At 49.1% G+C, this 26,325-nt stretch overlaps 15 protein-coding genes across 15 annotated transcripts; 10 read left to right on the top strand and 5 right to left on the bottom strand.

Annotated features, from left to right (window-relative positions):
- Positions 1 to 144: 144 nt before the first annotated feature.
- Positions 145 to 573, bottom strand: N7503_000035 (uncharacterized protein; the record flags this gene model as incomplete). The annotated part of the gene is made up of 3 exons (XM_057059596.1): positions 145 to 311; positions 400 to 431; positions 488 to 573. The coding sequence occupies 3 exons, from the start codon at positions 571 to 573 to the stop codon at positions 145 to 147; spliced, it is 285 nt and encodes a 94-aa protein (XP_056926519.1).
- Positions 574 to 1,082: 509 nt separating this feature from the next.
- N7503_000036 (putative short-chain dehydrogenase/reductase family protein) lies at positions 1,083 to 2,288 on the bottom strand. Its single transcript, XM_057059597.1, has 5 exons — positions 2,262 to 2,288; positions 2,058 to 2,141; positions 1,458 to 1,997; positions 1,216 to 1,399; positions 1,083 to 1,157 (listed from the first exon to the last, which is right to left on the bottom strand). The coding sequence occupies exons 2-5, from the start codon at positions 2,102 to 2,104 to the stop codon at positions 1,101 to 1,103; spliced, it is 828 nt and encodes a 275-aa protein (XP_056926520.1). The 5' UTR covers positions 2,105 to 2,141; positions 2,262 to 2,288; the 3' UTR covers positions 1,083 to 1,100.
- A 242-nt stretch (positions 2,289 to 2,530) lies between these two features.
- Positions 2,531 to 4,218, top strand: N7503_000037 (glutamine synthetase family protein; the record flags this gene model as incomplete). The annotated part of the gene is made up of 5 exons (XM_057059598.1): positions 2,531 to 2,957; positions 3,011 to 3,267; positions 3,332 to 3,384; positions 3,437 to 4,126; positions 4,188 to 4,218. 5 exons carry the CDS (start codon positions 2,531 to 2,533, stop codon positions 4,216 to 4,218), a joined length of 1,458 nt encoding a protein of 485 aa, XP_056926521.1.
- A 1,476-nt stretch (positions 4,219 to 5,694) lies between these two features.
- N7503_000038 (uncharacterized protein) lies at positions 5,695 to 5,965 on the top strand (the record flags this gene model as incomplete). The annotated part of the gene is made up of 2 exons (XM_057059599.1): positions 5,695 to 5,715; positions 5,762 to 5,965. 2 exons carry the CDS (start codon positions 5,695 to 5,697, stop codon positions 5,963 to 5,965), a joined length of 225 nt encoding a protein of 74 aa, XP_056926522.1.
- A 484-nt stretch (positions 5,966 to 6,449) lies between these two features.
- Positions 6,450 to 7,058, top strand: N7503_000039 (ankyrin-2; the record flags this gene model as incomplete). The annotated part of the gene is made up of 2 exons (XM_057059600.1): positions 6,450 to 6,831; positions 6,895 to 7,058. The coding sequence occupies 2 exons, from the start codon at positions 6,450 to 6,452 to the stop codon at positions 7,056 to 7,058; spliced, it is 546 nt and encodes a 181-aa protein (XP_056926523.1).
- Positions 7,059 to 9,103: 2,045 nt separating this feature from the next.
- N7503_000040 (malate synthase) lies at positions 9,104 to 10,723 on the top strand (the record flags this gene model as incomplete). Its single annotated transcript, XM_057059601.1, has 1 exon — positions 9,104 to 10,723. One exon carries the CDS (start codon positions 9,104 to 9,106, stop codon positions 10,721 to 10,723), a length of 1,620 nt encoding a protein of 539 aa, XP_056926524.1.
- A 487-nt stretch (positions 10,724 to 11,210) lies between these two features.
- N7503_000041 (class II fructose-bisphosphate aldolase) lies at positions 11,211 to 12,194 on the top strand (the record flags this gene model as incomplete). Its single annotated transcript, XM_057059602.1, has 3 exons — positions 11,211 to 11,293; positions 11,346 to 11,849; positions 11,912 to 12,194. 3 exons carry the CDS (start codon positions 11,211 to 11,213, stop codon positions 12,192 to 12,194), a joined length of 870 nt encoding a protein of 289 aa, XP_056926525.1.
- Positions 12,195 to 12,644: 450 nt separating this feature from the next.
- On the top strand, positions 12,645 to 14,301 carry N7503_000042 (putative aromatic-L-amino-acid decarboxylase; the record flags this gene model as incomplete). The annotated part of the gene is made up of 3 exons (XM_057059603.1): positions 12,645 to 12,693; positions 12,761 to 13,691; positions 13,752 to 14,301. The coding sequence occupies 3 exons, from the start codon at positions 12,645 to 12,647 to the stop codon at positions 14,299 to 14,301; spliced, it is 1,530 nt and encodes a 509-aa protein (XP_056926526.1).
- Positions 14,302 to 14,450: 149 nt separating this feature from the next.
- Positions 14,451 to 15,987, bottom strand: N7503_000043 (Hexokinase; the record flags this gene model as incomplete). The annotated part of the gene is made up of 2 exons (XM_057059604.1): positions 14,451 to 15,746; positions 15,814 to 15,987. The coding sequence occupies 2 exons, from the start codon at positions 15,985 to 15,987 to the stop codon at positions 14,451 to 14,453; spliced, it is 1,470 nt and encodes a 489-aa protein (XP_056926527.1).
- A 660-nt stretch (positions 15,988 to 16,647) lies between these two features.
- Positions 16,648 to 18,547, top strand: N7503_000044 (GNAT family N-acetyltransferase). Its single transcript, XM_057059605.1, has 2 exons — positions 16,648 to 18,290; positions 18,342 to 18,547. Exons 1-2 carry the CDS (start codon positions 16,810 to 16,812, stop codon positions 18,457 to 18,459), a joined length of 1,599 nt encoding a protein of 532 aa, XP_056926528.1. The 5' UTR covers positions 16,648 to 16,809; the 3' UTR covers positions 18,460 to 18,547.
- Positions 18,548 to 18,864: 317 nt separating this feature from the next.
- On the top strand, positions 18,865 to 20,072 carry N7503_000045 (uncharacterized protein; the record flags this gene model as incomplete). The annotated part of the gene is made up of 3 exons (XM_057059606.1): positions 18,865 to 18,966; positions 19,034 to 19,972; positions 20,025 to 20,072. 3 exons carry the CDS (start codon positions 18,865 to 18,867, stop codon positions 20,070 to 20,072), a joined length of 1,089 nt encoding a protein of 362 aa, XP_056926529.1.
- A 1,356-nt stretch (positions 20,073 to 21,428) lies between these two features.
- On the top strand, positions 21,429 to 22,637 carry N7503_000046 (glycosyltransferase family 8 protein). Its single transcript, XM_057059607.1, has 4 exons — positions 21,429 to 21,455; positions 21,508 to 21,560; positions 21,611 to 22,046; positions 22,103 to 22,637. Exons 2-4 carry the CDS (start codon positions 21,527 to 21,529, stop codon positions 22,572 to 22,574), a joined length of 942 nt encoding a protein of 313 aa, XP_056926530.1. The 5' UTR covers positions 21,429 to 21,455; positions 21,508 to 21,526; the 3' UTR covers positions 22,575 to 22,637.
- Positions 22,638 to 22,696: 59 nt separating this feature from the next.
- On the bottom strand, positions 22,697 to 22,915 carry N7503_000047 (uncharacterized protein; the record flags this gene model as incomplete). Its single annotated transcript, XM_057059608.1, has 1 exon — positions 22,697 to 22,915. The coding sequence occupies one exon, from the start codon at positions 22,913 to 22,915 to the stop codon at positions 22,697 to 22,699; it is 219 nt and encodes a 72-aa protein (XP_056926531.1).
- A 484-nt stretch (positions 22,916 to 23,399) lies between these two features.
- Positions 23,400 to 25,169, top strand: N7503_000048 (FMN-dependent alpha-hydroxy acid dehydrogenase). Its single transcript, XM_057059609.1, has 5 exons — positions 23,400 to 23,466; positions 23,519 to 23,577; positions 23,638 to 24,871; positions 24,924 to 24,997; positions 25,060 to 25,169. Exons 1-5 carry the CDS (start codon positions 23,439 to 23,441, stop codon positions 25,144 to 25,146), a joined length of 1,482 nt encoding a protein of 493 aa, XP_056926532.1. The 5' UTR covers positions 23,400 to 23,438; the 3' UTR covers positions 25,147 to 25,169.
- Positions 25,170 to 25,338: 169 nt separating this feature from the next.
- Positions 25,339 to 26,211, bottom strand: N7503_000049 (uncharacterized protein; the record flags this gene model as incomplete). The annotated part of the gene is made up of 5 exons (XM_057059610.1): positions 25,339 to 25,739; positions 25,797 to 25,900; positions 25,952 to 25,990; positions 26,048 to 26,087; positions 26,139 to 26,211. The coding sequence occupies 5 exons, from the start codon at positions 26,209 to 26,211 to the stop codon at positions 25,339 to 25,341; spliced, it is 657 nt and encodes a 218-aa protein (XP_056926533.1).
- Positions 26,212 to 26,325: the final 114 nt, after the last annotated feature.

Here is a 26,325-nt window from a genome sequence, read left to right on the forward strand (position 1 = left end):
TCCGGAACCCCATGCAGGTCCCCATGTTCCATAGAAAGAGAACATATCCTAAACGCCGTAATGATATATAAGGCCCTAGTCGTCATGGCCAGCATCACGACTGGGCCCAATCGAGACTCATATTCCGCACTGAGGATTCCCACTTCATGCTCGGTGATAGGCATCCAGAGCCTGTTGTACATCATTCAAGCTCTCCTTGTTTCCATATGCGTCCATGAGTTGTTGGTTCTTCGCGAGGCGTTTTTCTTCTTCACGGATCATCTTCTCGCGCCGTACTTGGACTTCGTTATAATAATTGTACCCGGCGAATCCTATCCAGGGGTGAAGTCAGTATTGGCCCAGTTGTATCCACCGAAGCCTATAGAGCCGAGGCTCCTGGATAATATTGACAAGACGTACCAAGACCGATTGCTGCGACCAGAGGAAGATACCTATATTTATCAGATCAGTGATGAATCCCAGTCAGGGACCAGGGGCTTTCACGTACCAGCGTCCATACCTCGGCTTAAAGCTAGGGCCGTTTGAATGACTTCGGTAGGTCTTATTGGGGCCTGGGAACGCGTATTGAGACATCTCAGATAGATTGATGATAATAGAGTGATGTGTGAAGTAAAGGAGTGTGTAAGAAGTTCGGCTATGTGAAAGGTGAAGGTCAAGGCGGACCAGCGGGAATTTAAAGATCGGCTGCGAATTGCGGGAGTGGTAATGCGGGGATTGCATGACGTAAAGAATCGAAACATCAATCATGCCACTGTAACATGGTTTTTGCTTGGACCATGGATCCGATCATACTACTTTAATTCTTCTATGTTGCATGACCTTATTATAACCTGTATTCCATTGCTCATGCGATCAAAATACTGTATTCTGTCCGCATGAATGAAGTGCCGAGATTCTCTTCCACTGTTCTCCACTCTAAAAGGCCCAACAAGTTTCCTCCGATTTCAAACTGTTTTGTCCGAATATCGGCTTTATACCAAAAAGACACGAGAAAAAGATAAGAAAAAAAAATTAAAAAAGAGAATTAACGAACAAAGGACAGGTAACATCAAGAACGTCCATAACTTCATGCCTCAAATATTATAAACCTCTTTACCAATTTATGGGGCGTTGTTCTTGGGCGCGGCAGGCGCAGGGCCCTCCGGGGTCACGTACGCCTAGGGTTTAGCGTTAGCGCTTCTGTAATCTCACTCACACTCTCACTCCTCAACATACCTTAGACAATCCACCGTCGACAACAAAGTCGGTTCCGTTTACAAAGCTGCTCTCGTCGCTGGCCAGGAAGAGGACAGCCTGGGCCTGCTCAACGGCCTCACCGAAGCGGCCACTGGGGAAGTGCACCTCGCGACGGAATCGCTTGGCTTGGTCATCGCCTAGCCAGTCCTGGAGGAGAGAAGTGCTATTGAAAGTAGGTTAATCACGGTAATGGAAACAGGAATGTCAAGGATATATCCTACTTGAGAGGACCAGGGCAGAGCGAGTTGAAGCGGAAACCCTCACGGGCGTGCACAACAGCCAGCTCTCTTGTCAAGGCAAGGACAGCACCCTTGGATGCAGTGTAAGCCAACTGGGGCGTAGCAGCACCCATCAACGCAACGAAACTGGCAGTGTTGATCACGGAGCCACAGGTCTTCTTGTTGCGGCGCAAGCTCAACACAGCATGCTTGCAACCAAACCAGACACCCTTCACGTTGATGCTTTGTGTCAGATCCCAGATCTTCTCGTTGGTATCGACAGCATCGGCGTCGTCTGCATGCATGATGCCCGCGTTGTTGAAGATCACATCCACACCGCCCCAGCTATCCTGGGCCTCGACCATAGCCTGCACGTCGGCTTCCTTAGACACATCGCAGCGGATAGTCTCCAGACGGGGAGCGTTGGGCACAACCTCCTTGACCTTAGCGATGGCCTTGGCCAATGCGGGCTCAGAGATATCGGCCATCAGGACACTGGCGCCCTCACGAGCGAAGAGGATGGTGGTTTCAAGACCGATGCCACTGGAATCACGTTGTCAGGGATTTGTGATGATTGATTTGTAAGGGCACAGAGTAACATACCCAGCGGCACCGGTAATTATAGCATTCTTTCCTTGGAGACGACCCATTATGATTGTGAATGATTAACGAGGGATTGGGTAGCAACTGTGTAACGCGTATCTTAGCAAAGATTGAAGATGGGGAAAAAAAAAAAAAAGTTTGAACAAGCCTAGAGCAAATGCTTTGTTCGCTCCTCTTATTCTTGTAGAAACAGCGCGGACTCACCAGATCAGATAGTTGACAGTGTCCAGCTCGTTCCCACAAGCTGTATACGCGGGGCATGGTGGAGCTCATGAGGCGGTGACCGCGGTCCCGGACCGCGCTGGCTTATCTCTTATCTCAGAGCGCTCAGAGCGCCATGATCAACATCCTGATAAGCGGTACACCTTTCGCGTCAGGAATCCTAAGCTGACCTTTATCTCTCCTCCGGATTCCTGTGTGTTATACTTCCTTTATCAATATACCCCCTTGTCATATCATTGTCATTATTCACTATGTCCAGCGCAGAAGAGGTCACCGCGGAGAATGTCGCTGAGGTGCTCCAGGATGACCGCATGGTCAAGGTAGCTGGCATTGATGTGGACGGAGTGCTGCGCGGCAAGTTGATGCAGAAGTCCAAGTTTCTATCGATTGTTTCTGAGGGCTTTGGCTTCTGTTCGGTCATCTTTGGCTGGGATCAACACGATCAGACCTACTACAAGGAGCTCTCTATCAGTAACAAGGAGAACGGGTACCGCGACCTAGTGGCTGTACCGGACCTGCGCAGCTTCCGTCGCATCCCTTGGGAGAAGGACATTCCATTCTTTCTAGTCAGCTTTTTGGACCCAGAGACTCGCCAGCCGGTCTGCGCGTGCCCTCGAGGGTTGTTGAAGACTGCCGCTGCAAAGGCAGAAGCTGCAGGATACCGCGCCATGGCGGGAGGTAAGCCATCACATGTCATGGAGATAATACAATCCCTCACTGACCATTTATAGCGGAATATGAATTTTACCAATTCCGTGCCCCAGGAGACCACCCTACACCCGAGCGAACCGCCTCACACACCGCGGCATTCCTCCAAACAAATAGAGCCGAGAGCCTTCCTCCCATAACGGAGGGCATGTTCGGATACTCGATTACTCGCCCTCTTCACAACCAAGATTATTACTATGGTATCTTCGACGCCTGCGAGCAGTTCCGCTGCGATATTGAGGGATGGCATACCGAGAGTGGACCGGGTGTCTATGAAGCCGTGAGTAGATTGCTGGGTAGGAAAAAGACGGTGGTCGCATCTGAGCTAACTGCTGGGAAAATAGGCATTACAATTCGGTGAAGCGAAGGATATGGCCGATAAGGCTGGCTTGTTCAAGTAAGTGATACACTTTCGGTGGAGATCAGCATCAAAACTAACCGGCTTGCAGATATGTCGTCAAAGCCTATGGTATCAAGCATGGTATCACGCCCTGCTTCATGGCCAAACCACGCCAAGGACTTCCAGGCAACAGTGGTCACATGCATATCTCGCTCGTGAATGCTGATGGCAAGAACGCCTTTATCCGCGACACTCCCGATCCATCCCCACCTTATCCCGATGTTGCACACTTGTCGGACCTGGGCCGACACTTCCTGGCAGGTCTGCTGGTCGGCTTGCCGGACATCATGCCGCTCTTTGCCCCGACGATCAACTCCTACAAACGTCTGGTAGAGAACTTTTGGGCTCCCGTCACCGTCTCCTGGGGACTAGAACATCGGGCCGCTTCCATCCGGTTAATTACTCCACCGACAGCCAGTGCCAAGGCGACTCGCTTTGAGGTCCGCGTACCTGGTGCCGATGCGAACCCGCACTTTGTGCTCGCGGCGATCCTGGCACTGGGGTGGCGCGGTGTTGAGAAGAAGCTCGAGATTCCTGTACCGCCTTTGTCTAAGGGTGATGATATGGGTGGTGCTAGCGATCAAGGAGTCCGGTTGGCCAAGACACTCAAGGAGGCTATTGCTACGTTTATGCGACCTGATAGCATGGCGCGGGAGGTCTTTGGAAATGACTTCGTGGATCACTTTGGTGGGACACGAGAGCATGAAGTGCGCTTGTGGGAGGAGGCTGTCACGGACTGGTAAGTTAAAACACCACCTCTATATTTACTGTGTAGAGTCCTGTCGCTAATAACTTTGCAGGGAGGTGAAGCGTTACATTGAAACCGTATAGGGAAGGTCATCTGATCTTGCGCAGTGCGACAACCAATTATTTACTCAAGTACCAAGGATGGGGATTTTATATGTATATACGATGCCGGCGTCAATATTTAAAATCCATCCGCATTTGCTATGTAAGTCTTATGACTGATCATCAGCTACTTTGTTTCTCCGGGTCGTAAAGACTGCATTTCAAAATTGATATAAGAAATTTTTGAGGTCTTGAGCGCATAAAAGTATTATCTCAAAGTAAAGTACGTAGGGCTGTGGTAATTTGGATACATGAATTAGTTGAACAGCTCCCAATCACTTTTGATGTCATGCAGTAACGGTAATATAGGTAAAAAGTTAGGTACGGTACCTGATTTCCTAAGTATCAAAGAGCATATAGCCTCGCTTGATTTAAGTTAATACGCATGATAAAGCTTTATTCGAGCCGGGTGCTATACTAACCGTTCAATATTTGGTAAGAAAAGGCGTCTCTGTTCAGTGACACTCCCTCGTCACCTTTATAATTAAGAGGATTTTACGGAGTAGGGTAGGTACGTGGGTATGTACTCGATGACGTGACTGCTTTGTATTCAGAATACTTTGCCTAATACCGTTAATTTGGTGTTGGCATGCTACTAACTGTTATACGTTGATGGAACCGTGGCACTAAGCTAGATGGATAATGGTAAGAAGCATGGATTCAGGAAAGATCAGGGACCGAGACTAAGACTAAGTAACTAACGTGGGTCATGTGACGCGCCATAATAACTGAGCCTATCGACACTGAGCCCACTGATGTGGAATTCAGCACTGGACACCTTGATACTATGACCTCTGAGGTTGATGAGGAAAACACCCCCTAAGCCGACCTTAGCACTCAGCTCAAGGATGTTGAGGAAAGGATGGACGAAAACCAAGTTGAGACCCGAGCAGAGACTGACTATCGTTTTGAAGACTACGTCAAGGACTATTGATCTCTACCACTGACGATTTCCTTTGTTTTTATTTTTTCTTTCTCTATCGAGGGCGATGGCCTTTTCCTGCGAGACCCCAGTTGTTATGGCGCGTTATATGACCCACGTTAGTTACTTAGTCTTAGTCTCGGTCCCTGACCTTTCCTGAATCCATGCTTCTTACCATTATTCATCTGGCTTAGTGCCACGGTTCCATCAACGTATAATAGTTGGTAGTATGGACTGGTTAGGATCCAGGGTCCTCCGGGTTATGATAAAGTAAGCACTAGTTTGCGATTAGAATCTGCCCAGTGACTGGATGCCCACATTACTTGCCCCAACACTGTATGTTAGCATCTAACTTTATTATCGACATCAGTTCGTAGGGTCTCGCTTACATCCACCGAGCTATCGCTTGACATGGCCTTGCCTTCTCCATTACTCTGTCGCAAGTCTGGCTATGGAAATCGATGACAGAGAAGTGGGCCTTCATCGGGACATACAGGAGGGTTGGATTAAGAGGGTGCGATTGCATCCTACCGACGATGTGGACGTTAACGCTCAAGGTGAGTTCCTGGGAACTTCGCTCTATCTCGCCGTCACGACGTAAAGCACATAAATGATTCGCTTACGTTTCTTTATAGTGGCGCGGACGTGAACCTCCGCAGTGACAGGTCATCTCAAAGTACCCTTTTTGCTGCCACATTGAACGGTAGCTTAGATATGGTGCGAATGCTTCTTGGCAACGGTGCGGAAGTTAACACTCGAGCCAATGGTAACATTGCTTTCCATGTTGTCGTATCGAAAGGCAACTGAGATGGTGCAGATGTATCTTGACTAAAGAGCGAATGCTGGTTCTTAGATAGACGGATATGGTACTGCTACCGATTCAGCTCGCCGCATCGCAATGCAATATTGAGATAGCGCGAGTACTGCTGGATCATGGCGTCAACGTCAACACTCAGGGAGGCTTAGATAGAACAGCCCTCCATATCACCTTATTTGAGGGGTACAAAGATATATTGTGACTACTTCTTAGTAACGGCGACATTGACGCTCAAGAAGGTAGCTATGGATGGACTCCACTTCATCCTGTAGTAGAGGCAGTATTAATACCCGCCATTGCTGAGCACCTTGTTCAAATAAGATTTCATCGATGCAAAACCACTTTAACTTGCGCTTCAAAAATGCCACCACGAAGCTATCCTACTCCTTTGAGCACTGGAAGTCTCTATTTAACGCTTCTCTGTGGAGAGACTTCTTTTCGGATCATCGTCCTCAATCTGCATGGCATCTCGAAATGGCCACCGGCACATCAGTTACTATTGTGCAGACACTGTCATTCAAGCTAATCAAAACGGGCTATGCTCTTTCTCAATGGTTATGGAGGTTCCCGCATCCCACGATCATTTCATGGAAACAGACATTGGTTCCAGACGTACTTTGCATGCACTGGTGGGCCACTATCGACTCGAAGCTCACAATTGGCGTAGTATTTTATAAAGAAAAAAACGACAGGGGTCTATTTCCACCTTCTTCAAATGGTTACCGCCATCGTTGGCGTAAAGTGCGACAAAAGTTCCCACAGGGTAAATACGGAGAGAAGGTCAAATATGTCTGGGAAGTCCAGTCCAGTACAGTTCCCAGTCGAGCGGCCCTGGCTCAAATTTTCATGGATGATTGTAAGTTGATTTTTAACTCCTTTCAGAGCAGAATCTTCATTCTGATACTCAAAATTCATAGAGTGCTGCTTTTTCACTTGTGCAATCGCATTGCTTACCCCGAGAACTCCAAGTGGCTTGGAATATCTAATACCGCCGAGTTAGATATACAGGATTTCGAGAAGACCCATGGTATGCTCTGCATTATGACCAAGCGCCGAGATCTAAACGCCTCAGAGAGTAGGTAGCAAAGGGAGCATCTGGCATCAAGAACATATTTTAGCACGTCCGACTTCTTTGAGTACCGCTTATTGCTTCGAATGTTTTTGCTCCACTGGCGGAGAAACTCCTTGAGAGTGGAACCCTACCTTTCAGGCAGCAGAGGCGCAGTTGGTAATAAACGTGAGTCATTTTGGATCACGATCTGGCTTTTGCTAACCACAATTAACGCACGAAATTTCTAAGGGCAAATGGAAGAAACCCGCTCTTGGTTCACAATCGGCTGAGCGGTGCTCAAGTATGGGATCAGCTCAAACGGAACTGCTACGAACAAAGTCCCGCGCTGGGGGCACTTCTAAATTGCTACGTGAGTAAATCATGGTAAGTGCTAGGCGAAGGTTTCCCAGAAGAGTCCTATGAAGATCTAGAGTCTTTTCAGGGTGAAATCGACAAACTGGAAAGTGGGTGTTGCATGGAATAAGAAATTTGATGGAGGTCTTCAAGGATTTCATTCCACTGGTATTGATCAATTCCTAAAGATCATAAGTGCTGACCGATGGCAGCAGCTCAATCATACGACTATCTCTGAAGCGCAAAAATCAAACCTCACCAAATCAAAGCATGAAGTGGCTGAGTTGGGTTACCGTAGGTCCTTTGTGTTGATCTAAAGATGCCAGGTGCTCACTAATCGCCACTTTGTTTTTTCCTCCATGTTCATCGGGGTATGAGCCTCGACTCATGCTTGTCAAATGCGTTACCTCATGTGGATGCAGAGTCTTTTTAAGATGAACATTGACATCTTGGCAGCTAATCCACCTTGGTAGCTCTATATTTTGTTTGCCGTAGTCACCAAATTGTTGACGCTAGCCGTGTGGTTGACTTTATGATAGTAATGATGTTAATTGTCCTTGTTCCCTCATGCTCACATATCTGCCTAGTAACAAGATCCATAGCTGTAGGATAGTATAGAGCACGGCTTCAACCGTCTTACAAGACGAGAGCTGTAAGACCTTGAGAAGGCCGGTAACGAAGCCTATGTCCTTAGTGACGAAAATTTATATCCGGCTTTGGGCAAGAAGCGTCCGCGATACGGAAGACTTCCGGGAATCATGTTGACTTCTCTGTTGCTACTCGGTGGAGATGGAGGATTAGCGAGCGGTAACAGTGTCGGAGCCAGAATTCAGTTGGCTGTCTGGATTTAGCTTTAAGCTAGGGCCATAGAAAACTTGAGGATCGCCGTGTCAACAGCTAGACTATTCAAGATTAGCTCTCATATGTTACTTTTTAAGCTTCGCATTCTCCAAGGTTAATCTAATGGTCTGGACCGTATCAATATCACATGTCGTCACATGTCGATCGTCCACCATCACAAGTCGGGTCAATTCGGCCAATCTACAGCACTCATGGATTACCGAACATGACCGATCCCAGCCAAGAGCTGTGTAGTCGAACCGCGGCTTGGGTTCGGGCGGGGAGAGCAGGAATAAGCTGCAGCCACTCTCGGGTATGTTAGGGGAGGCGACATGATAATCACTTTGAACTTTGTTTTGCCGTCAATCATCAACACGATAAGTCAACAACCAAGCCCCCGAAAACTTATATAAAGCATTCAACCGACCGAGAAGAATTTTCATAGAGAATCGGATTTCGCGGGGCGATAAGACTCGGTATACGGCGCATCCCGTTCACGATGGACGCGCGCGACCGCCTTTCTTCAAGGGCAGATTTCGGGAAACGGGCGATGTCGGCCGAGTGGAGGAGGAAACGTGAGTTTCCCGGCGGAAAAGTCGCGTTCCTCGTATCATTGGTCGGGAGCATGGCTGAGCCAACAGCCGCGGTAACTTCGCTCTGACGTATTCTATTCGACTTTATCTCCGCCTTCGGTCGGATGGCGATGCTCTATATATAACGTTTGTAGAACCACGGGTGTAAGGAGACTTCCTTCTCTCTCTCTCTTATATCTGTGTGAACTTGTGAACCATCCTGTGAATTTTAGCAGACCCTGGATGGATAAGAATCATATCTGATCCTTCTTTCTCAACATCGAATACATACTTCCTATACCCCTCACACAATGTCCTCTGTCGAAACTCAACTTAAGGATGTTGCCATCCTCGGCAACATCCCCAATGACGCTCGCAAGATCCTGACCAAGGAGGCGTGCGCTTTCCTCGCTATCCTGCACCGCACCTTCAACCCCACCCGTAAGGCCTTGCTGCAGCGCCGCATCGACCGCCAGGCCGAAATTGACAAGGGCAACCTCCTCGACTTCCTGCCCGAGACCAAGCATATTCGTGAGAATGATGCATGGAAGGGTGCTCCCCCGGCCCCTGGTCTGGTGGACCGCCGTGTCGAGATCACAGGTCCCACCGACCGCAAGATGGTTGTCAATGCCCTCAACTCCGACGTCTGGACATACATGGCCGACTTTGAAGACTCCTCCGCCCCGACCTGGGACAACATGATCAACGGCCAGGTCAACCTGTACGATGCCATTCGTCGCCAGGTCGACTTCAACCAGGGTGGCAAAGAATACAAGCTTCGAACCGATCGTACCCTGCCTACCCTGATCGCCCGTGCCCGTGGCTGGCACTTGGAGGAGAAGCACTTCACCGTCAACGGCGAGCCCATCTCTGGCAGTCTCTTCGACTTTGGTCTGTACTTTTTCCACAATGCCAAGGAGCTTGTTGCCCGCGGCGCCGGCCCCTACTTCTACCTGCCCAAGATGGAGTCTCACCTCGAGGCCCGTCTCTGGAACGACGTCTTTAACCTGTCCCAAGACTACATCGGCATGCCCCGCGGCACCATCCGTGGTACCGTTCTCATTGAGACCATCACCGCCGCTTTCGAGATGGAGGAAATCATCTACGAGCTGCGCGACCACAGCTCTGGTCTGAACTGTGGCCGTTGGGACTACATCTTCTCCTTCATCAAGAAATTCCGTCAGAACCCCAACTTCGTCCTCCCCGATCGCTCCGATGTCACCATGACCGTGCCCTTCATGGATGCCTACGTCAAGTTGCTCATTAAGACATGTCACCGCCGCGGTGTCCACGCCATGGGTGGTATGGCCGCTCAGATTCCCGTGAAGAACGATCCCGCCGCCAACGACAAGGCCATGGAGAGTGTGCGCGCTGATAAGCTCCGGGAGGTCCGTGCAGGCCACGATGGTACCTGGGTCGCTCACCCCGCTCTCGCTGCCATCGCCTCCGACGTCTTCAACAAGTACATGCCCACCCCTAACCAGCTCTTCATCCGTCGTGAGGAAGTCAATATCACCGCCAATGATCTCCTCAACACCAACGTCCCCGGCAAGATCACCGAGGAGGGTATCCGCAAGAACTTGAACATCGGTCTGAGCTACATGGAGGGCTGGCTCCGCGGAGTCGGCTGTGTCCCCATCAACTTCCTGATGGAGGATGCCGCCACCGCCGAGGTCTCCCGCTCGCAGCTCTGGCAGTGGGTGAAGCACAACGTCTCCACCGCTGAGGGTAAGCGCGTTGACAAGGCATATGCGCTTCGTTTGTTGCAGGAGCAGGCCGACAGCCTTGCATCCCAGGGTGCTAAGGGCAACAAGTACCAGCTTGCCGCACGTTACTTCGCTGGTCAGGTTACCGGTGAGGATTATGCCGATTTCTTGACCAGCTTGCTGTACAATGAGATCTCCTCGGCTGGCTCGGCTGCTAAGCTGTAAATGATGTGGACTTGATGATCATGAATACCCTTTTTCCTTTGTTTCTTTTGGCATCGTTCTGGTGAATTTTTTTTTTTTCTTTCTTTTAGCACAGCTGTATAAAATCATTCAATATTGATTTCCACACCTTGAAATATTCTTTTCCATCACATATATATATGTTATGCATACCGAATCGGTTTCCTGTACTATTCCAATGACGTAAAGCTTTGGGGCAGCGAACAATGACCGCGTCGAGGTCGGAGGAAAATCAATATGTGGCGATCAATCTAGAATGGAACTAATCTTAGAAGCCCTGTTATGCATGATCTTGAAAAGGAATATTACAACCGTTGTCAAGTGGCTTAAGATACCCCACACCAAGTTCCGAGTGCCTCGAGACGAGGAGCGGGGAACCATGAGCCCCGCACTCCGATGTATATATAACCTAACAATCCAATTGAAAAAGAACAAATTCCAAAAATCGCTCCAAGGTTGCTGCTTTAGTATGAGCTGGCGCGATAGTAACAAGACTTGTCAGATTTTGACTGCGGCCGAGAAAAGCGGCTATGGTGTTCTAGCTGCGATCGTGTGAGTAAACAAGTGCAATTGTAAGCAAATACCCCATACTGACAAATGTCAGGTATAATGTGGAACACATCACTGCAATGGTCCAAGCGGCTGAGCAGCGTCGCTCCCCATTAATCATTCAATTATTCCCTTCATCCCTCAAACAGACCCCGTCGCTAGTTTTCGCTGCCGCTGCCGCTGCAAAGAGTGCCTCGGTCCCTGTTTCAGTGCATCTCGACCACGCCCAGGACTATGACCAGATCAAGTACGTCGCAGACAATCTGCCTTTTGATTCTATTATGGTGGATATGAGTCATTACGAGAAGGAAGAGAACTTGGCAAAGACAAAGGTCCTGCGCGAGTATTGTCACGCTCGTGGGATTTCGGTGGAGGCGGAGACTGGTCGCATTGAAGGTGGCGAAGATGGAATCATGGATACCGGAGATCTTGCGGGTATATTGACGAACCCGGAGGATGTGGAGGAGTTTATTGCCTCCGGGATTGACTTCCTGGCTCCAAGCGTTGGGAATGTTCATGGTGATTATGGGCCCAAAGGGCCTGAATTGGATATGGAACGGTGCGCATAGAAATTGAAGATCTCACATGAATTTTACTGACAGCTTCTTGATTGCAATCTAGACTACAGGGTATCTTCAAATCGATGAATGGCCGCGTTCGCCTAGTTCTACACGGTACCAATGAATTTCCGGCGGAATTGGCCTCAGCGTGCATTCAGGCTGGAGTGACCAAGGTCAACGTGAACAAGCTGGTGTTGGAACCCTGGCACGATAATCTACGAGCTAATGCGACTCGCCCTCTGACTGAGTTGATGGACACGGGAATTGAGGTCTTGACGATGGAGATGAAGCGCTGGATGGATATTATAGGTAGTAGTGGAAAGGCATCTCAGAAAAATGACTGATTTGTACCAATTGTGCTGCTCGACTGGTCCTTGCTTTTTTTTTTTTTTTTTTTTTTTTTTTTTTTTTTAAAGAGGATAGGATAAGAAACCCTCAAAAAGGATCATAGTCGATGAGGAACTGGCCTAAATGGGCTGACCCCCCAAGATAATGTCCAGACCAATCATACTTGTATACTCTAGATACCTCTTAGTACACACAGATGTGAATTAATATTCGACGGGTAATTGAGGATGTCCAAGGATGCTATCGTAGCGCTTTTCTAGAAGCCGACCCCACTCTCTCGGTACGACGGAACTGTTCCGACGCCTTTTCCTCGACATGCAAACCCTGTCTTTTAAGCCTCACCTTCGACCTGAATATAATCGTGCTCAATTCTTTGAAAAATCCCCCAAATTCCCCGTTCCCAATTGACACTCTGGAAGCACGCACACTCCACATTCACGCGAAAAATGGACCGCGACGAGTTCCGAACAGCGGCTCACTCAGCCATTGACGATAGTAAGCCCCGCAAATTGGACTGCCAAATCGATCCCTCAATCAGACTACTAATTGCTCCGTGCTTCAGTCCTTGGCTATTTCGACAGCGTTCCCGACCGGAGAGTCCTCCCGGCCCTCGACCCCGGATACCTGCGCCCTCTAATCCCTGAGAACCCCCCAACTGAACCGGAAGCCTGGGACCAGATCCAGCAGGATGTCGACACTAAGATCAAGCCGGGGCTGACCCATTGGCAGTCGCCGAAATTCATGGCGTACTACCCCGCCAGTGTAACATATCCGAGCATTCTGGGTGAGATGTATTCGGCGGCATTCACCGCACCAGCGTTCAACTGGCTCTGCTCGCCGGCCTGTACGGAGCTGGAAACCATCGTGATGGATTGGGTGGCAAAGGCATTGGGACTTCCGCAGTGCTTCTTGAGCACCTCAGAGAATCTAGGTGGCGGTGTCATCCAGAACAGTGCGAGCGATGCCATTGCGACCATCATGGTCGCTGCCCGAGAACGCCGGGTGCGCGAGTTGGTGCTGGCCGAGGGTTTGGAGGAGGGAACCAACGAATATGATGAACGCAAAATGGATCTCCAGCCACGGTTGGTGGCGATCGCCAGTGATCAGACACACAGCAGTGCAGCCAAGGGAGCGTTGATCGCCGGTACCCGTTTTCGCAGTGTGAAGACCGGATTGGAGGAGAATATGGAGATGACGGCTGCACGTCTGCGAGAGGTATTGGAGAAGTGCGACAAGGACGGATTGACTCCGTATCATCTGACCATGACTTTTGGTACAACCAACACCTGCAGTGTCGATCGCTTTGCCGAAATTAAGGCCGTGCTGCAGGAGAAGCCTGCATGGCAGCGCATCTGGGTGCATGTGGATGCAGCCTATGCGGGGGCCTCCCTTGTCGCGGATGAGTGGCAGTACATTACCAAGGACTTTGCTGAGGGCGTAGACAGTTTCAACATGAACATGCACAAATGGTTGCTGGTCAACTTCGATGCAAGGTACATCCTTCCAACCTACAGATACCTACAGATACCTACACATTTATTGACATCTTGCAGTGTCCTTTTTATCCGCAATCGTCTCGATCTGACAAACGCCCTCGACATCACCCCCGCCTATCTCCGCAATCCTTATTCAGATATGGGTACTGTGATCGACTACCGTAACTGGTCCATCTCTCTCGGTCGCCGTTTTCGAGCGCTAAAGATCTGGTTCGTGATGCGTAGCTACGGCTTGAACGGCATGAAAGCGCATATTCGCAAGACAATCGGCCTGGGCAACATCTTTGCTGATCTAGTCCGCGGTCGTGCCGATCTGTTCGAAATTGTCACCAAGCCAGGTTTCTGTCTAACTGTGTTCCGCATCAAAGGCCCGACCTCAAACAGCACTAATGGTGTGGTCGTCAAAGACGAGGTGGCCGATAGCATCACTAAGAAGGTTTATGAATTGATCAACTCGCGGGGCGAGATTTTTATTACCTCGACCGTGATTGATGGCGTCTATGTCATTCGTGTGGTCAGTGCCAACCCGATGGCAGAGGAGAAGTATGTTCGCAATGCGTTTGATATCATTGTTCGCACCACCGAGGAGGTATTGCAACAGAAATAGAAGGAGCATTCTCGACGATTCAATCCATTTGCCCTGAATAAGAATATATGACTTGCTTGATTGTCCAAGGCTCACGGTCACATGTAATGTAGTAGCAGTAAATGAGTTCATTGCTCTGGTCAACCTTCTTTTCTAATTCTGCTCAAATATCACAATGGTCTTGCTTTATGCTCGCCTTCAATAACCAATGCCGCTGCTAAAGCTGCCCCTACACCTGAGCCATCCTCGGACGGGTTGAGCGCGATCAATTCCAGCTCGTCGGGCGGCCAGTCAAAGATATCGCGCAGTCCTTGTGCAGCACGGCCCTTGAACGCACTATATTTGTTGAACACGGAGCCATCCACTCCAACATGACACCTTTTGATGTTTTTCTTCTTGCAAATAGCAGCTATTCCGCAAGCATAGAGACGCGCTGCCCGTGTAGCCACAAGGCCGATCAGATACCGACACACCTTCAAATCATTGAGATCGGGCGAAAGGCTCAGACTTTCTGTGAATTCTTTTCGCATGTCACCAAGATCCTCTGAAACGTCCAGCTCTGCAACGGACAGAAATGATGCTTCCAAGGAGTTTTCATGTCGAAGACGCGTGATATCCTGGCCCTTGAAGAGTTTGCCTTGCTCGTGTAGTGTGACGAGGATCAGACGTAGCATCTCACCGATATACAGGCCCGAGACCATCTTCTCATAGATCTGGGTGCCTGGTCGCGCTGATTCTTCGTCAATTTGCCAGTCAAACGGGTTCAATGGCAAGACTTTCCTGTCGTTATCAAATGCACCATATTCGGTGTTGATGATAACACTGGCCTTGTCTGGTAGCGCGGCGTCTTCAAGTTTCGGGATCAACCTACACTCCTCCATATAAGCCGCATTACAGCCTGTACTGAAGATACTGCCCACCTTGACCTTCGGGTCTATATAGTGTGATGCAATCAAGGTACCCGTGGTGTCGTTGAGGAGCGCGACTATTCTCACCGGCAGTTTCTGGGTGGCTTCAGCAACACAGCTCCACTCCCATCTTCTGGTCAGACTCACTTGTCTCAGAAAGGCGGCTTCAAGCTGCGGAACCACATCATGTCCTTCCACTCCAGATACATTGAAGTTCTTCGTCCAGCGTTGTAGAATCCCGCTTCGTATGGACTTCTGCTTGACGGGGAATGAAAAGGTAAATGACAAAGGCATGGTTCCATCGTTTTCACTCGTGACATTGTGCTCGCTTAGGAACAACTCCAGACGATCGGCTATAAAATCCCACAGTTGCTCCCCCGTCCCGGTCTTAATTTCCTCTGGGAGTTTGAATATCCGTTGGATCTGTTCAAAATGCCTCTTGCGGCTTGACAGGTAGACTCTGCATACGCGCAGGTTTGTACCGCCCATATCCAGTGTCAAAATACGGCCTGTCTCATAACCGGAGGGGAATCCCATCACCCAAGTGGGATTCATGGGCTATACCATCACGGATCCTGGAGTCAATACCGGAATCTTTATGACGCTTGTGCAAGAGACGACTAACAATATTGCCTCCCTCTTTGGAAAGTCCCTGTTCTAATTCTCTTACAAATTGGTCTGTGATGCGCTTCAGCTGTTCTGGCTCGAGGATAAACCAGTGTTCGTACTGCTTGAGATAAGCCGTCTCGTGATCTGGTATTCCCTGGAGGATTTCTGGGCGATAGCGAAACTCGGACATGTTTTGGCCTTGATTGATTGTGTGAGCTGGGTTATGCTGCACTTGGGAGAGACACTGGTGTAAGCATATATCGGTCGAATAGCCGCACCTACGCCATGATGAGCTCAGAATGACTGTTGACGGAGAATTAATGCCAGATTATCATTTCATAGTTATTGCTTAGCAAATGGCAGACCACGATTCAAGCTCACACACTCTAGGATCACAACACTGTTAGCGTAGCATGGAATTTAACGAAGTAGATGATCGACATAATCTTAAATTTAGTGCGCCATTACCGAGCGTTTTCCAAGGTTCCAGCACTACTTCTTGGCGGTTTCTTTTATCTAATAGCGCGCTCTTACCGCTCGCACAGACAATTTTTCTCCAATTTGTCTCCATAAAAAAAAGCATTGAGAAAAGTCTCGCGAAGGCGAGAACCAATCAAAGAAACGGTGTTACTACTCTCATGTTAATTAAATTGAATTATAGCTACGAAGTGGTTTCGCTGACCAACTGCTGCAGTTTGTATGGTGCGTTTGGAGTGGCATGACAGGAGTAGTGTCTGCGTCATCATTCATTTTTATCGTTGACCATATTATTTTTATCGTCCCCATTCTCAACCTTTCTTCCTCTAAATATTCCCCAGTGACTGGTCATTTGGTCTCATTTAATTCAATCTTAGTGATTTTCGAGCCAAAGTCACGTCGTGCCATTGCTCGTGGGGCCCTGGAATCAGTTCCCCGCGCAAGTGAGGGGCAACAAGATAAGAGTCTCGTGCGCACCTTCTCCAGGCTTCATTGAGGTCTTTCTGGAATTGGAAAATCCCCTGGCGAGATCACTATGCGACACAACACCTGTCATCTCCCAAATGGCATGACATTTAGTGTGTCACCTGTCTTTGGTGGGGTCACTTTCAAATCCAACGATTTGAATGCTCACAACTCCACTTTCCCGCCGGGATGGACGATCATCATCCACAGCGAAAAGAATGCCAAGCTGCCAGAGGATGAACGAGGTCGAACTGGCTCGCAGAGTGGACGTCCAACTTCCAGCGATGGCGACCAGAATATTTCCCGATTTACCACTCCCACTCTAAGCCGTGACTGCCTTTACATCTCCTACATCGTCAATCCACCATCTAGCGAATTCAAACCGGCTTCTTCGCCAACCCGCCATATTGCAATGATGCTCTGGGCAACCTTGTGGTGGTACTTTCACGAGCCCGAACCTGATCTCCACCTGGACACCGCGGCATGCGGCGCGACCCCGCACGATGGACGGCCGAAGGGCGAATGGCGGGTGAACATCAAACGCGAGGGAATTTTCAAGGGCCGGAATTTACTACAGAAGCTGGAGCGCATGGGTTTGATTGCTAGCGAGGACTCGTCGGTCGGGCTGCAGCCTGTTGAAACACGGGACTCGAGCAATTGGTCGAACATGTTTGTGAGCCGAAGAAGCTTCTGGCAAATAGACCCGCGTCTCTTTCTCTTCACGCTGACCCCTCGAGGGGCACCGCCATCTCCCTCCTTGACCCCATTCCAATCTCGGCATGCTTCACCGGCGCGGGATGGCCTTCCTGTCTCGACGGGGCTGTCGCCTACAGAGGCAACATTCCATACCGGCAACGTGAGCCCTTTCACATCGGCTGGACCATTCACATCTGGTAGCCATCTACCAACATATTACCCGCCCGCACCAACGCAGTATAAATTCACCAATGGGGTTCGGCACCCGATCCGCCCAAAGCCACCCCATCAAGGAGAAATATTCTATTCTCGGTATATTCCTAGTGTGGCCCAGTATCTCTCCTTCCGAATCCCGTTCCTGCCTATGATGAAGCCCAGAGTGGCAGCCGGTAGCAGTGATAGCCGACCTTCCACATCAAACAAGCTGGTCAGCTCGGCCGTGACGGGTATTGAGCAGCATCTTAACCAGGACATCCCGTCCGATTTGGACACCCTGCATAAGTGGATGAATGATCCCCGTGTCGAAGCAATGTGGGGTGCTGGGGGTCCCAAAGAAGTGCAGGAGAAATTTCTCATGGACAATCTGACAAGTCGACACAGTTTCCCCGTCATTGGATGCTGGGATGGGAAACCGTTCGGCTACTTTGAGCTCTACTGGGTAAAAGAGGATTCACTGGGCCGTTTATTGGACTGCGTGGATAATTATGATCGGGGTATTCACCTTCTTGTCGGCGAGCAGGAGTTCCGAGGGCCACACCGAGTGGCAATCTGGTTGACTGCTCTCGTGCACTACTGCTTTTTGAGTGACATGAGAACGGAATCAGTTGTGCTAGAGCCGCGAATTGATAACCTAAAGTAAGACACAACCATCTCTGGTTGAATGATGAATGCTAATCTAAATTGTAGGCTTATCGGATACCTGCAGCAAGTTGGCTTTCATAAAGAAGGGGAGGTCAGCTTCCCGCACAAACAGTCCGCCGTGATGAGGATCAAGCGCGATACATGGGAGACGCCGGCTCTCTAAGGACCGAGGCATCTCTATGATGATTAATGACTTGCTTGCATTGTTTTCGCCGTTCAACCATATCATACTTGCAACTTCGACATCCACTAGGCCTTGAGCTCTATGTAACCTTCAACGACATTATAGACGGATCCTTTCGTTCCGGCATATATCATATCTCATCATTGATTTAGCCCCCCAGTCTTTCCAGACATGGTTACAACCTGATTTATAGATCAATAACATTAATGGAGTAGAGACTGTGGTGGGGCACTGATGTCGTCGTGGTGCCAAGCATGATGGACCTCGGCTTCTAATGTAAGCTGTACCCGCCTAAAAAGCGCCGATCGCCGTCACCCGCTTGAACCCCGTTTCTACACTCCGCCCTTTTTCATATTTTCATTCAGTCAACACCTTGTGGTAGTCATGACAAAACACATTACACTCTTTGAACCTCCGCCACAGGACAAGTCCAGAGCGCAAATCGAGAATGTGCTCGACTTGACTCCAGTGGTGGACCTCGGCCCAGTAACACCCATCCCTTGCGCATGTCATATTCCCGATTGTAAGGCTAACGTACGGCTACCACGCTTAGGATGTCTTTACAAACACTCGGCCACTATGGCATCCTCCCGGTGCCCGAGGAATCTACGGTGGCGCCGCTATCGCTCAGTCCCTATCCGCTGCGATGCGTACCGTACCAGCGGACTTTGCCGTCCACAGCATGCACTGTTACTTCGTCCTCGCAGGTGACTCTGAACTACCGATTCTGTACCACGTCGAACGCGTACGCGACGGACGAAGCTTTATCACTCGGACCGTACAAGCGCGCCAACGTGGCCGTCCAATCTTCACGACCACGTTGAGTTTTAGCCGAGTGGGCAGCGGGGGTGAGAAGACGTTGAACCATGCGACACCAATGCCCGATGTCTCGCTCCCAGCGGATGCGGTACCAGGGACTGTCAAGGCTCTTAGCGACGCAGGGGGTGGTCCATTTGAGTCAAAGAAAGCGGGCATCATCAACCGAAACCAGAACCCCGAAGATAAGAGAGTTCGACGGTTCGTTCGGGCGCGTAACCGAATCTCCGACGAAGGGGGTTTCCAGGCCCACTTATCCGCTCTGGCTTATATTACCGACAGCTTCTTCATTGGGACTGTCTCTCGGGTCCATGATATTCCTCGCTTCTCGTCCCCAGCCGACCTCCAAAAACTTCTCAAGGCACTGAAGAACCCGTCTGACCTTGATGACGAAGACATCACCAAGGCCCTCAAGGAGTTAAAGGAAGAAGAAGCGGCAGATCTACGACGCCAACTCGAAGGAGCCCTGAGCAACGCCAACAAGGAAGACCATAAAGAATTAGGCATGATGGTCAGTCTTGATCATTCGATCTACTTCCATAATCCACTGGCCTTCCGCGCCGATGAGTGGATGCTTGTTGAAACGGAGAGCCCTTGGGCTGGAGAGGGACGCGGATTGGCCATTCAGAAGCTCTGGTCGCAAAACGGGACATTGATTGCGACATGTACCCAAGAGGTATGAATTCTGTTTTGTCTTCCTTTTAACCAACGCTGACCAGATGTCATAGGGTGTTGTGCGATTAAAGCAGGATAAACCTCCGCTTTCCAAGATCTAGGCTTCCACTGATCTATTCTTGTTGGACCTTCAGTGTGTGTGAATACTCTTTCCTTTCTCCCTACATACCTTTATTATAGATTTTCTCTTTATCTCTTTTACCTATTGCTTTGGCTTGATCCAAGACATAGGCATGATACCATCAAATACATCAATTCATCCAATGACTACTCATGTGCCAACCTTTCTCTCTATTGCCTAAAAGGCAACGTATACCTTCTCCTGTGGAATTGTATTATTTAGTTTGGGCATTTGAGTATTTTGGTCCATACAAGTCGATTATTATTGAGGGTGGTTAAGATGGGCAGCTACGCGCCTATGAGTAACTGAGTAACTCTATGAGCGTTAAAGATAAAGATAAAAAGCAAAAAGATAGTCGCGCCCGGGATCGAACCGGGAACCTTCTGAGTGATTCAAACACTAGGTGATGTGAATCAGAAATCATGACCATTAGACCACGCGACTGGATTATGTAACATTTCTCTTTCATTGACAACAAGATCCTCCATCAAATGGCCGCCAAATGATTCACGCTAGCAGCATCTAGTCAACTTAGTTATATAGTCAAAAAGCGAAACCTCGACATCATTGTCATAATTACACGCACTATCTAAGATTTAACTTCAATGTCATTCACATCAATTCTGCTACTTGACATACCTCAAGGCTATCCATATGAATGATCAAAAAAGATTGCAAAAATATAGTCGCGCCCGGGATCGAACCGGGAACCTTCTGAGTGATTCAATCAAAGAAATGATGTGAATCAGAAATCATGACCATTAGACCACGCGACTTGGATGAGTAATTTTACCTTTTTTGGCTATATGATCCTAACATTTAGGCGTCAAAAAAATCAAACGATCTCTGAAACACGTTGGTACATTGTTGGCATAGATTCTCTCTCTACTTTTATTATGTTATTTAATATACTCAGGATGACAGCGATTAACTTAAACCCCTTTTGGGAATATAATCAGGTCAATCGTATTCCATACGTTATAAATTGCAAACCAATGGCAAATGCTGTGAATCGTTACATGTGCTTGGTGGGGCGGTTGGCCTCGAAATATATATGCAGATGGTGTCGACAACACGGTCTCTCACAACCCGGGAAAAGCTTCGCAAACCATCCAAAATCGACGCTGCACTGTCATTCTTCATGATTTGATAGTATCAGTAGCTTGAAAGCTTTAGAAATAGATCATTATAAGAGCTTATCACGTCATCTAATGTACGTGCTTGGATAAGGAACTCTAATGTTCCCCACATTATTGATAACGGCCAGGCACATCCGCCCTCCTTCCTATCGTCACCTCCAAGATTTTCTCCAACATTACACCTTCAAAGTCTTTCTGTTGCCCCAGATTACTTACGAGAAAAGGTGATGTGCTCAATTGCAATTCCTTAATCCACCAGCTAACCCTTTGGAACAGTTTGAGAGCGACGTTCATCATGACTGACGGAAACAAGGCACGACCGTCCAAAGGTACACACACAGCTCAAAACCCCCCAATGTTCTATAAGTAACAGTCGCAGTTTGGACAACTCTGATTACCAACACCGCCTACCTGTCGGGCCTTCTGACCCTAGACTATTCACTCAAGAAAGTGGGTTCCAAGTACCCACTGGTAGCCCTGTACACGGATTCATTTCCGGCCGAGGGTCATACGGCCCTGGATGAACGCGGTATCCTAAAGCAACATGTCGCTTATCTACTCCCCTCGACACCAAGAGAATACACCAATGACCCGCGCTTCTATGATTGCTGGTCTAAGCTCACTCCATTCTCCCTCGTGGAATATGACCGTGTGGTCCAGCTCGATAGCGATATGCTCGTCCTTAAGAACATGGATGAATTAATGGAGCTCAAACTTGACCCACCCTCTGCAGCTGGCACAGGCAATCGAGTCTTTGCTGCTAGCCACGCCTGTGCTTGCAATCCGCTCAAGAAGCCTCATTACCCCTCAAACTGGTATGACCGAACCTAATTTTCCATTGCCAATGTTCACTCAGGCTGACTATCCACAGGATCCCGGCCAACTGCGCCTACACTACACAGCACTCCACCCCAGAAATTGCGCAAAGAACAGGCCCAGCGCCGGATGCAGCTTTTGGTATGCCCAACGGAGGCCTCCAGGTCGTGAACCCATCCAAGGAAATCTACGACAAGATTGTGAGTCAGCTTGATACCTCGGCAACATTAGACTACGATTTTGCAGATCAGTCTCTTTTGGGAGATCTCTTCCACGGGCGCTGGGTGGCGCTTCCGTACATTTACAACGCGTTGAAGACTCTCCGGTGGGAGGGGGTGCACGATGCCATCTGGCGAGACGAAAGTGTGAAAAATGTGCATTACATTCTCAGTCCGAAACCCTGGGATGAATGGGCAGACGGAAAGACAGGAGCCACGACTAAAGATGCGTCGCATGCCTGGTGGTTTGAGATGAACGAGGAGAGGCTAAAACAGGAGGAGAAGAATGGTATTGAAGATCAATTCTGACCCCATTAGCCGTTGTGCCCAAAACATAGATGACATAGCATTGTTGGGGTTGAAGCCCATGAGATAGACAATACGAATGGACGAATAACTAGATTTGGAAGTGGATATATGTACGTGATCTTTCATATCACGAAAGTAGCCATCGCCATATCAGTGGTTATTGTCACTGGGTAGCCGGCCCTCTCAAGCTCTTCGTTGAAGTTCTCACCAGCATAGTATGCTGCGACATCCTCAGCCCGCACCTTATCACAGTCAGCACCAGATAAATCTCTAGCTTCACCCTTATTAGAAGAGTGGCTACTGTATTCCTCGGGAGTAATGCGAAATAGTACTTCATCCATGTTTGCCCCGACGTGGGGGCCATTCATATTCTGAGCATAGAATGAGCATTACTACACAGTTCAATCTAGATTGCATTATTGGCTTTCAGGGTAGTAAAATATGATAACCAGTACTGTACAGATCAAAGGATCAAACTGACCAGATTCCAAGTCACGTGTGAGCACTCATACCATCGGCATGCCGGATGGCATCGGCCAAGTGACGACCGCATCAAGCCTGGGTTAATAACTTGAAAATCAAGAGGTTTCCAAGTGGAGAATGGATTCCGTACACAAATCCGGGGATTTTGACTGGTACTGCACCGCTGAGTGCAAAGACCGTATGATTTTCTCCACCAATGAGGTCAAAGGGTTTCTAATGCCTTATGTCGGCTATCGAACTTACCCGACGTAGAACCAGTTGCCGTCATTTCCCCACACTTTATGGTCGGCGCCTTCTCCGAGCATCGTAATCTCCATTCCTTTCCTCCTTAATTTCTTGCAAGGCATTTCCCTGTCTTGTGTTTTTCTCATTCTTTACACAATGGCAAAAGTATTCGATGCGGCCGAAGGTATGTTGTATCCCCACGTCGCTGCTCCTCCTGTCTCTGACGAACATCCCAGTCGCAAAGCATAATACTCGGGAGAGCTGCTGGGTAGTGCTATACGGAAAGGTGTATGATGTGAGTTGTCCGATGCTCTGCTGTGAAATTTCATGAACAAAGCTGACCCGTAGATGCAAGGTGACTGATTTCCTATCAAGTCACCCCGGTGGAGCCAAGATCATTTTAAAGCTGGCAGGCAAGGATGCCACTGAGGAATATGATCCCATTCACCCCCCGGGCATTCTAGAGGAAGAACTCAAGCCAGAGCAGTGCATTGGAAGTGTGGATGTAGGCACATTACCCAAAGAAGAGGCCCCAGTCGAGGCGCAGGAGCCCGCGCAAGGACCACCACCCATGGAAAACTTGCTCAATCTGGATGAAATCGAAGAGGTTGCCACCAAGCAGGTCACTAAGAAGGCATGGGCATACTACTGGTCAGCCTCCGACGACAAATTCTCCAAGAAATTCAACAATGAAGCCTATCGATCCATTCTCCTCCGACCAAGAGTGTTTAGGGACTGTGAGCGCTGTGACTTCTCGAGCACCGTGCTGGGTCATAAGTTGGGAATGCCAATATATGTTTCTCCTGCTGCTATGGCCCGTCTCGGTCACCCTGCCGGCGAGGCAGGAATTGCAGAGGCATGTCGTAGCTTTGGTGCGATGCAAATAATTTCAAACAATGCATCGATGACCCCGGAACAGATCGTGAAAGATGCGGCGCCTGACCAAGTATTTGGATGGCAGCTGTATGTTCAGATTGAGCGCAAGAAGAGCGCAGCCATGTTGGCGCGAATCAACAAGCTCAAGGCAATCAAGTTCATTGTCCTGACTTTGGATGCTCCGGTCCCTGGAAAACGTGAAGACGACGAGCGAGCTGGCATGGCTGGAGCACCGGCACCAGGTGCTGTGAAGGAGGCTGACAGGTCGAAAGGTACTCCTGATGTTTCGGAAGCATCAGGGGGCGTGGGTAAAACCCTATTTGCCGGCACGGACCCGACCTTGACCTGGCGTGAGACTTTGCCTTGGTTGGCTAAACACACTGACCTACCGGTTGTCCTCAAGGGCCTGCAGACACACGAAGATGCCTATCTCGCATCACTGCACGCCCCGCAAGTCAAAGGAATTATTCTCTCCAACCATGGTGGACGTGCATTGGACACAGCACCACCAGCAGTACACACTCTGCTAGAGATTCGTAAATACTGCCCTGAGGTCTTCGACAAAGTCGAGGTCTATGTCGACGGCGGTATTCGTCGCGGTACTGATATAGTCAAGGCACTTTGCCTGGGTGCCAAAGCGGTAGGCATTGGACGTGCTGCTCTTTGGGGATTGGGAGCCGGTGGTGTGGACGGTGTCCGTCGGGTATTGCAGAGTATGTTATCCGGCTCGTCTTGCTTCCAGTCTCAATCTAACCATCTCATTAGTTCTGTCAGATGAGAGTCAGGCATGCATGCGCCTGCTTGGAGTGGAAACAGTGGACGCACTTGGACCTCAATACGTATGAAGTCCCAATTATCCTGGTCCCTTTGTGATAAATTCTGACTATTATCTATTATCTAGATCAACACTCGCATGACTGAACAACAGATTTTCGATGGGCCTTCAGGCCTTGAATCTTTACGGCGTGATTTCCGAGCGAGACTTTAGAGGCAAGAGACATTTGAAACGCGTGAATATGGCCTATACTCTATGTAAATTTTTTTTTTTAGGCTATCAGTACTAGGGACAAGATTTGAGCGACTTCTCCTCTGGTTTATAGAGTTCTTGCAACTATATGCAATAACAAGAAAATGACACATGAGTTCATAATTTCATATCCGATCTCTGGCAAATCATCCTTCACATAAAGTCGTCAAGGAAATCCGGGTTTCGGTCCTGATTGCTGCTCGCCTCCATGTTCTCCTCACTGAAGAAGTCGTCGTATGCATGATCCTTCTGCCACTTGAGCTGCTCCCGCTCTCTCTTCTCCAGCTTCTCCTTCTCCTTCAACTGGTCCCGAGTCTTGCGCTCACCATTGCGCTTTTTCTTCAAGAATTCCTCCTTCTCGGCACGGAAGTCGGGGAACTTCTCGACACGAGTCTTATTCAGTCGGTTGACGATCGGGTTTTCGCGCGCGCGCACGAGCACCTTGCGAACAAGCTTGGGGTTATGAAAGGAGACCTGTCCAGTGGCCATCGAACCGTCCTTCTGGAGGTTGGACCATGGTGTGTAGATAATGGTTATATTGTCCTTCTTGTTTCCTATACCCCACAATTAGACTCGAAAGAGGGGGACGCGCAGGGGATGTAGAGACGTACCCTCGATCGAATTCGCTTTGGTCAACTGTGCGCAATCCACCAGAAGCTCCTCCGGAATGTTGTCCCATGTTTCTCCATCCCGTAGGCGTACGTAGACGTGAGCGCTAGACAAGTTATCGACGTGGAACTGGATGTGCTGTTAGAATGAGGATCACGGTAGGAAATTGTTGCGCGAGCGCGAGAGGAGACCGACCCTATCGTAGCGAGTGGTTAGTGTGTTAAGAGAAGAAAATCAATCAGCGAGGCCGTACCAAACATCTGAGTCCAATCCAAACTCGATCAAATCCTCATCTAGCGAGACTGTTAGGCGCGTTGCTTCAGGCAAGATTGTGAGTGGCATACTTTCGAATTTGTCCTTTCCGACATAAATGAAGGCGGCCGGACTGACCACATTTGAAGTGAAGTAGTAAACCATCTTGGCGCTCCTCAGTGTTTCCCAAGTTTGCCTTTAAACCTTGAGAAATGTGAGTCTTTTCGTGGGGAAAGATTTACAGCTTAGTCAGCATCATAGTGCAGCCTTTCATAGATG

Source organism: Penicillium pulvis (genome assembly GCF_028828015.1).
Source record: "Penicillium pulvis strain IBT 33274 chromosome Unknown contig_10_segment0_segment0, whole genome shotgun sequence".
Taxonomy (NCBI): Eukaryota; Fungi; Ascomycota; class Eurotiomycetes; order Eurotiales; family Aspergillaceae; genus Penicillium; species Penicillium pulvis.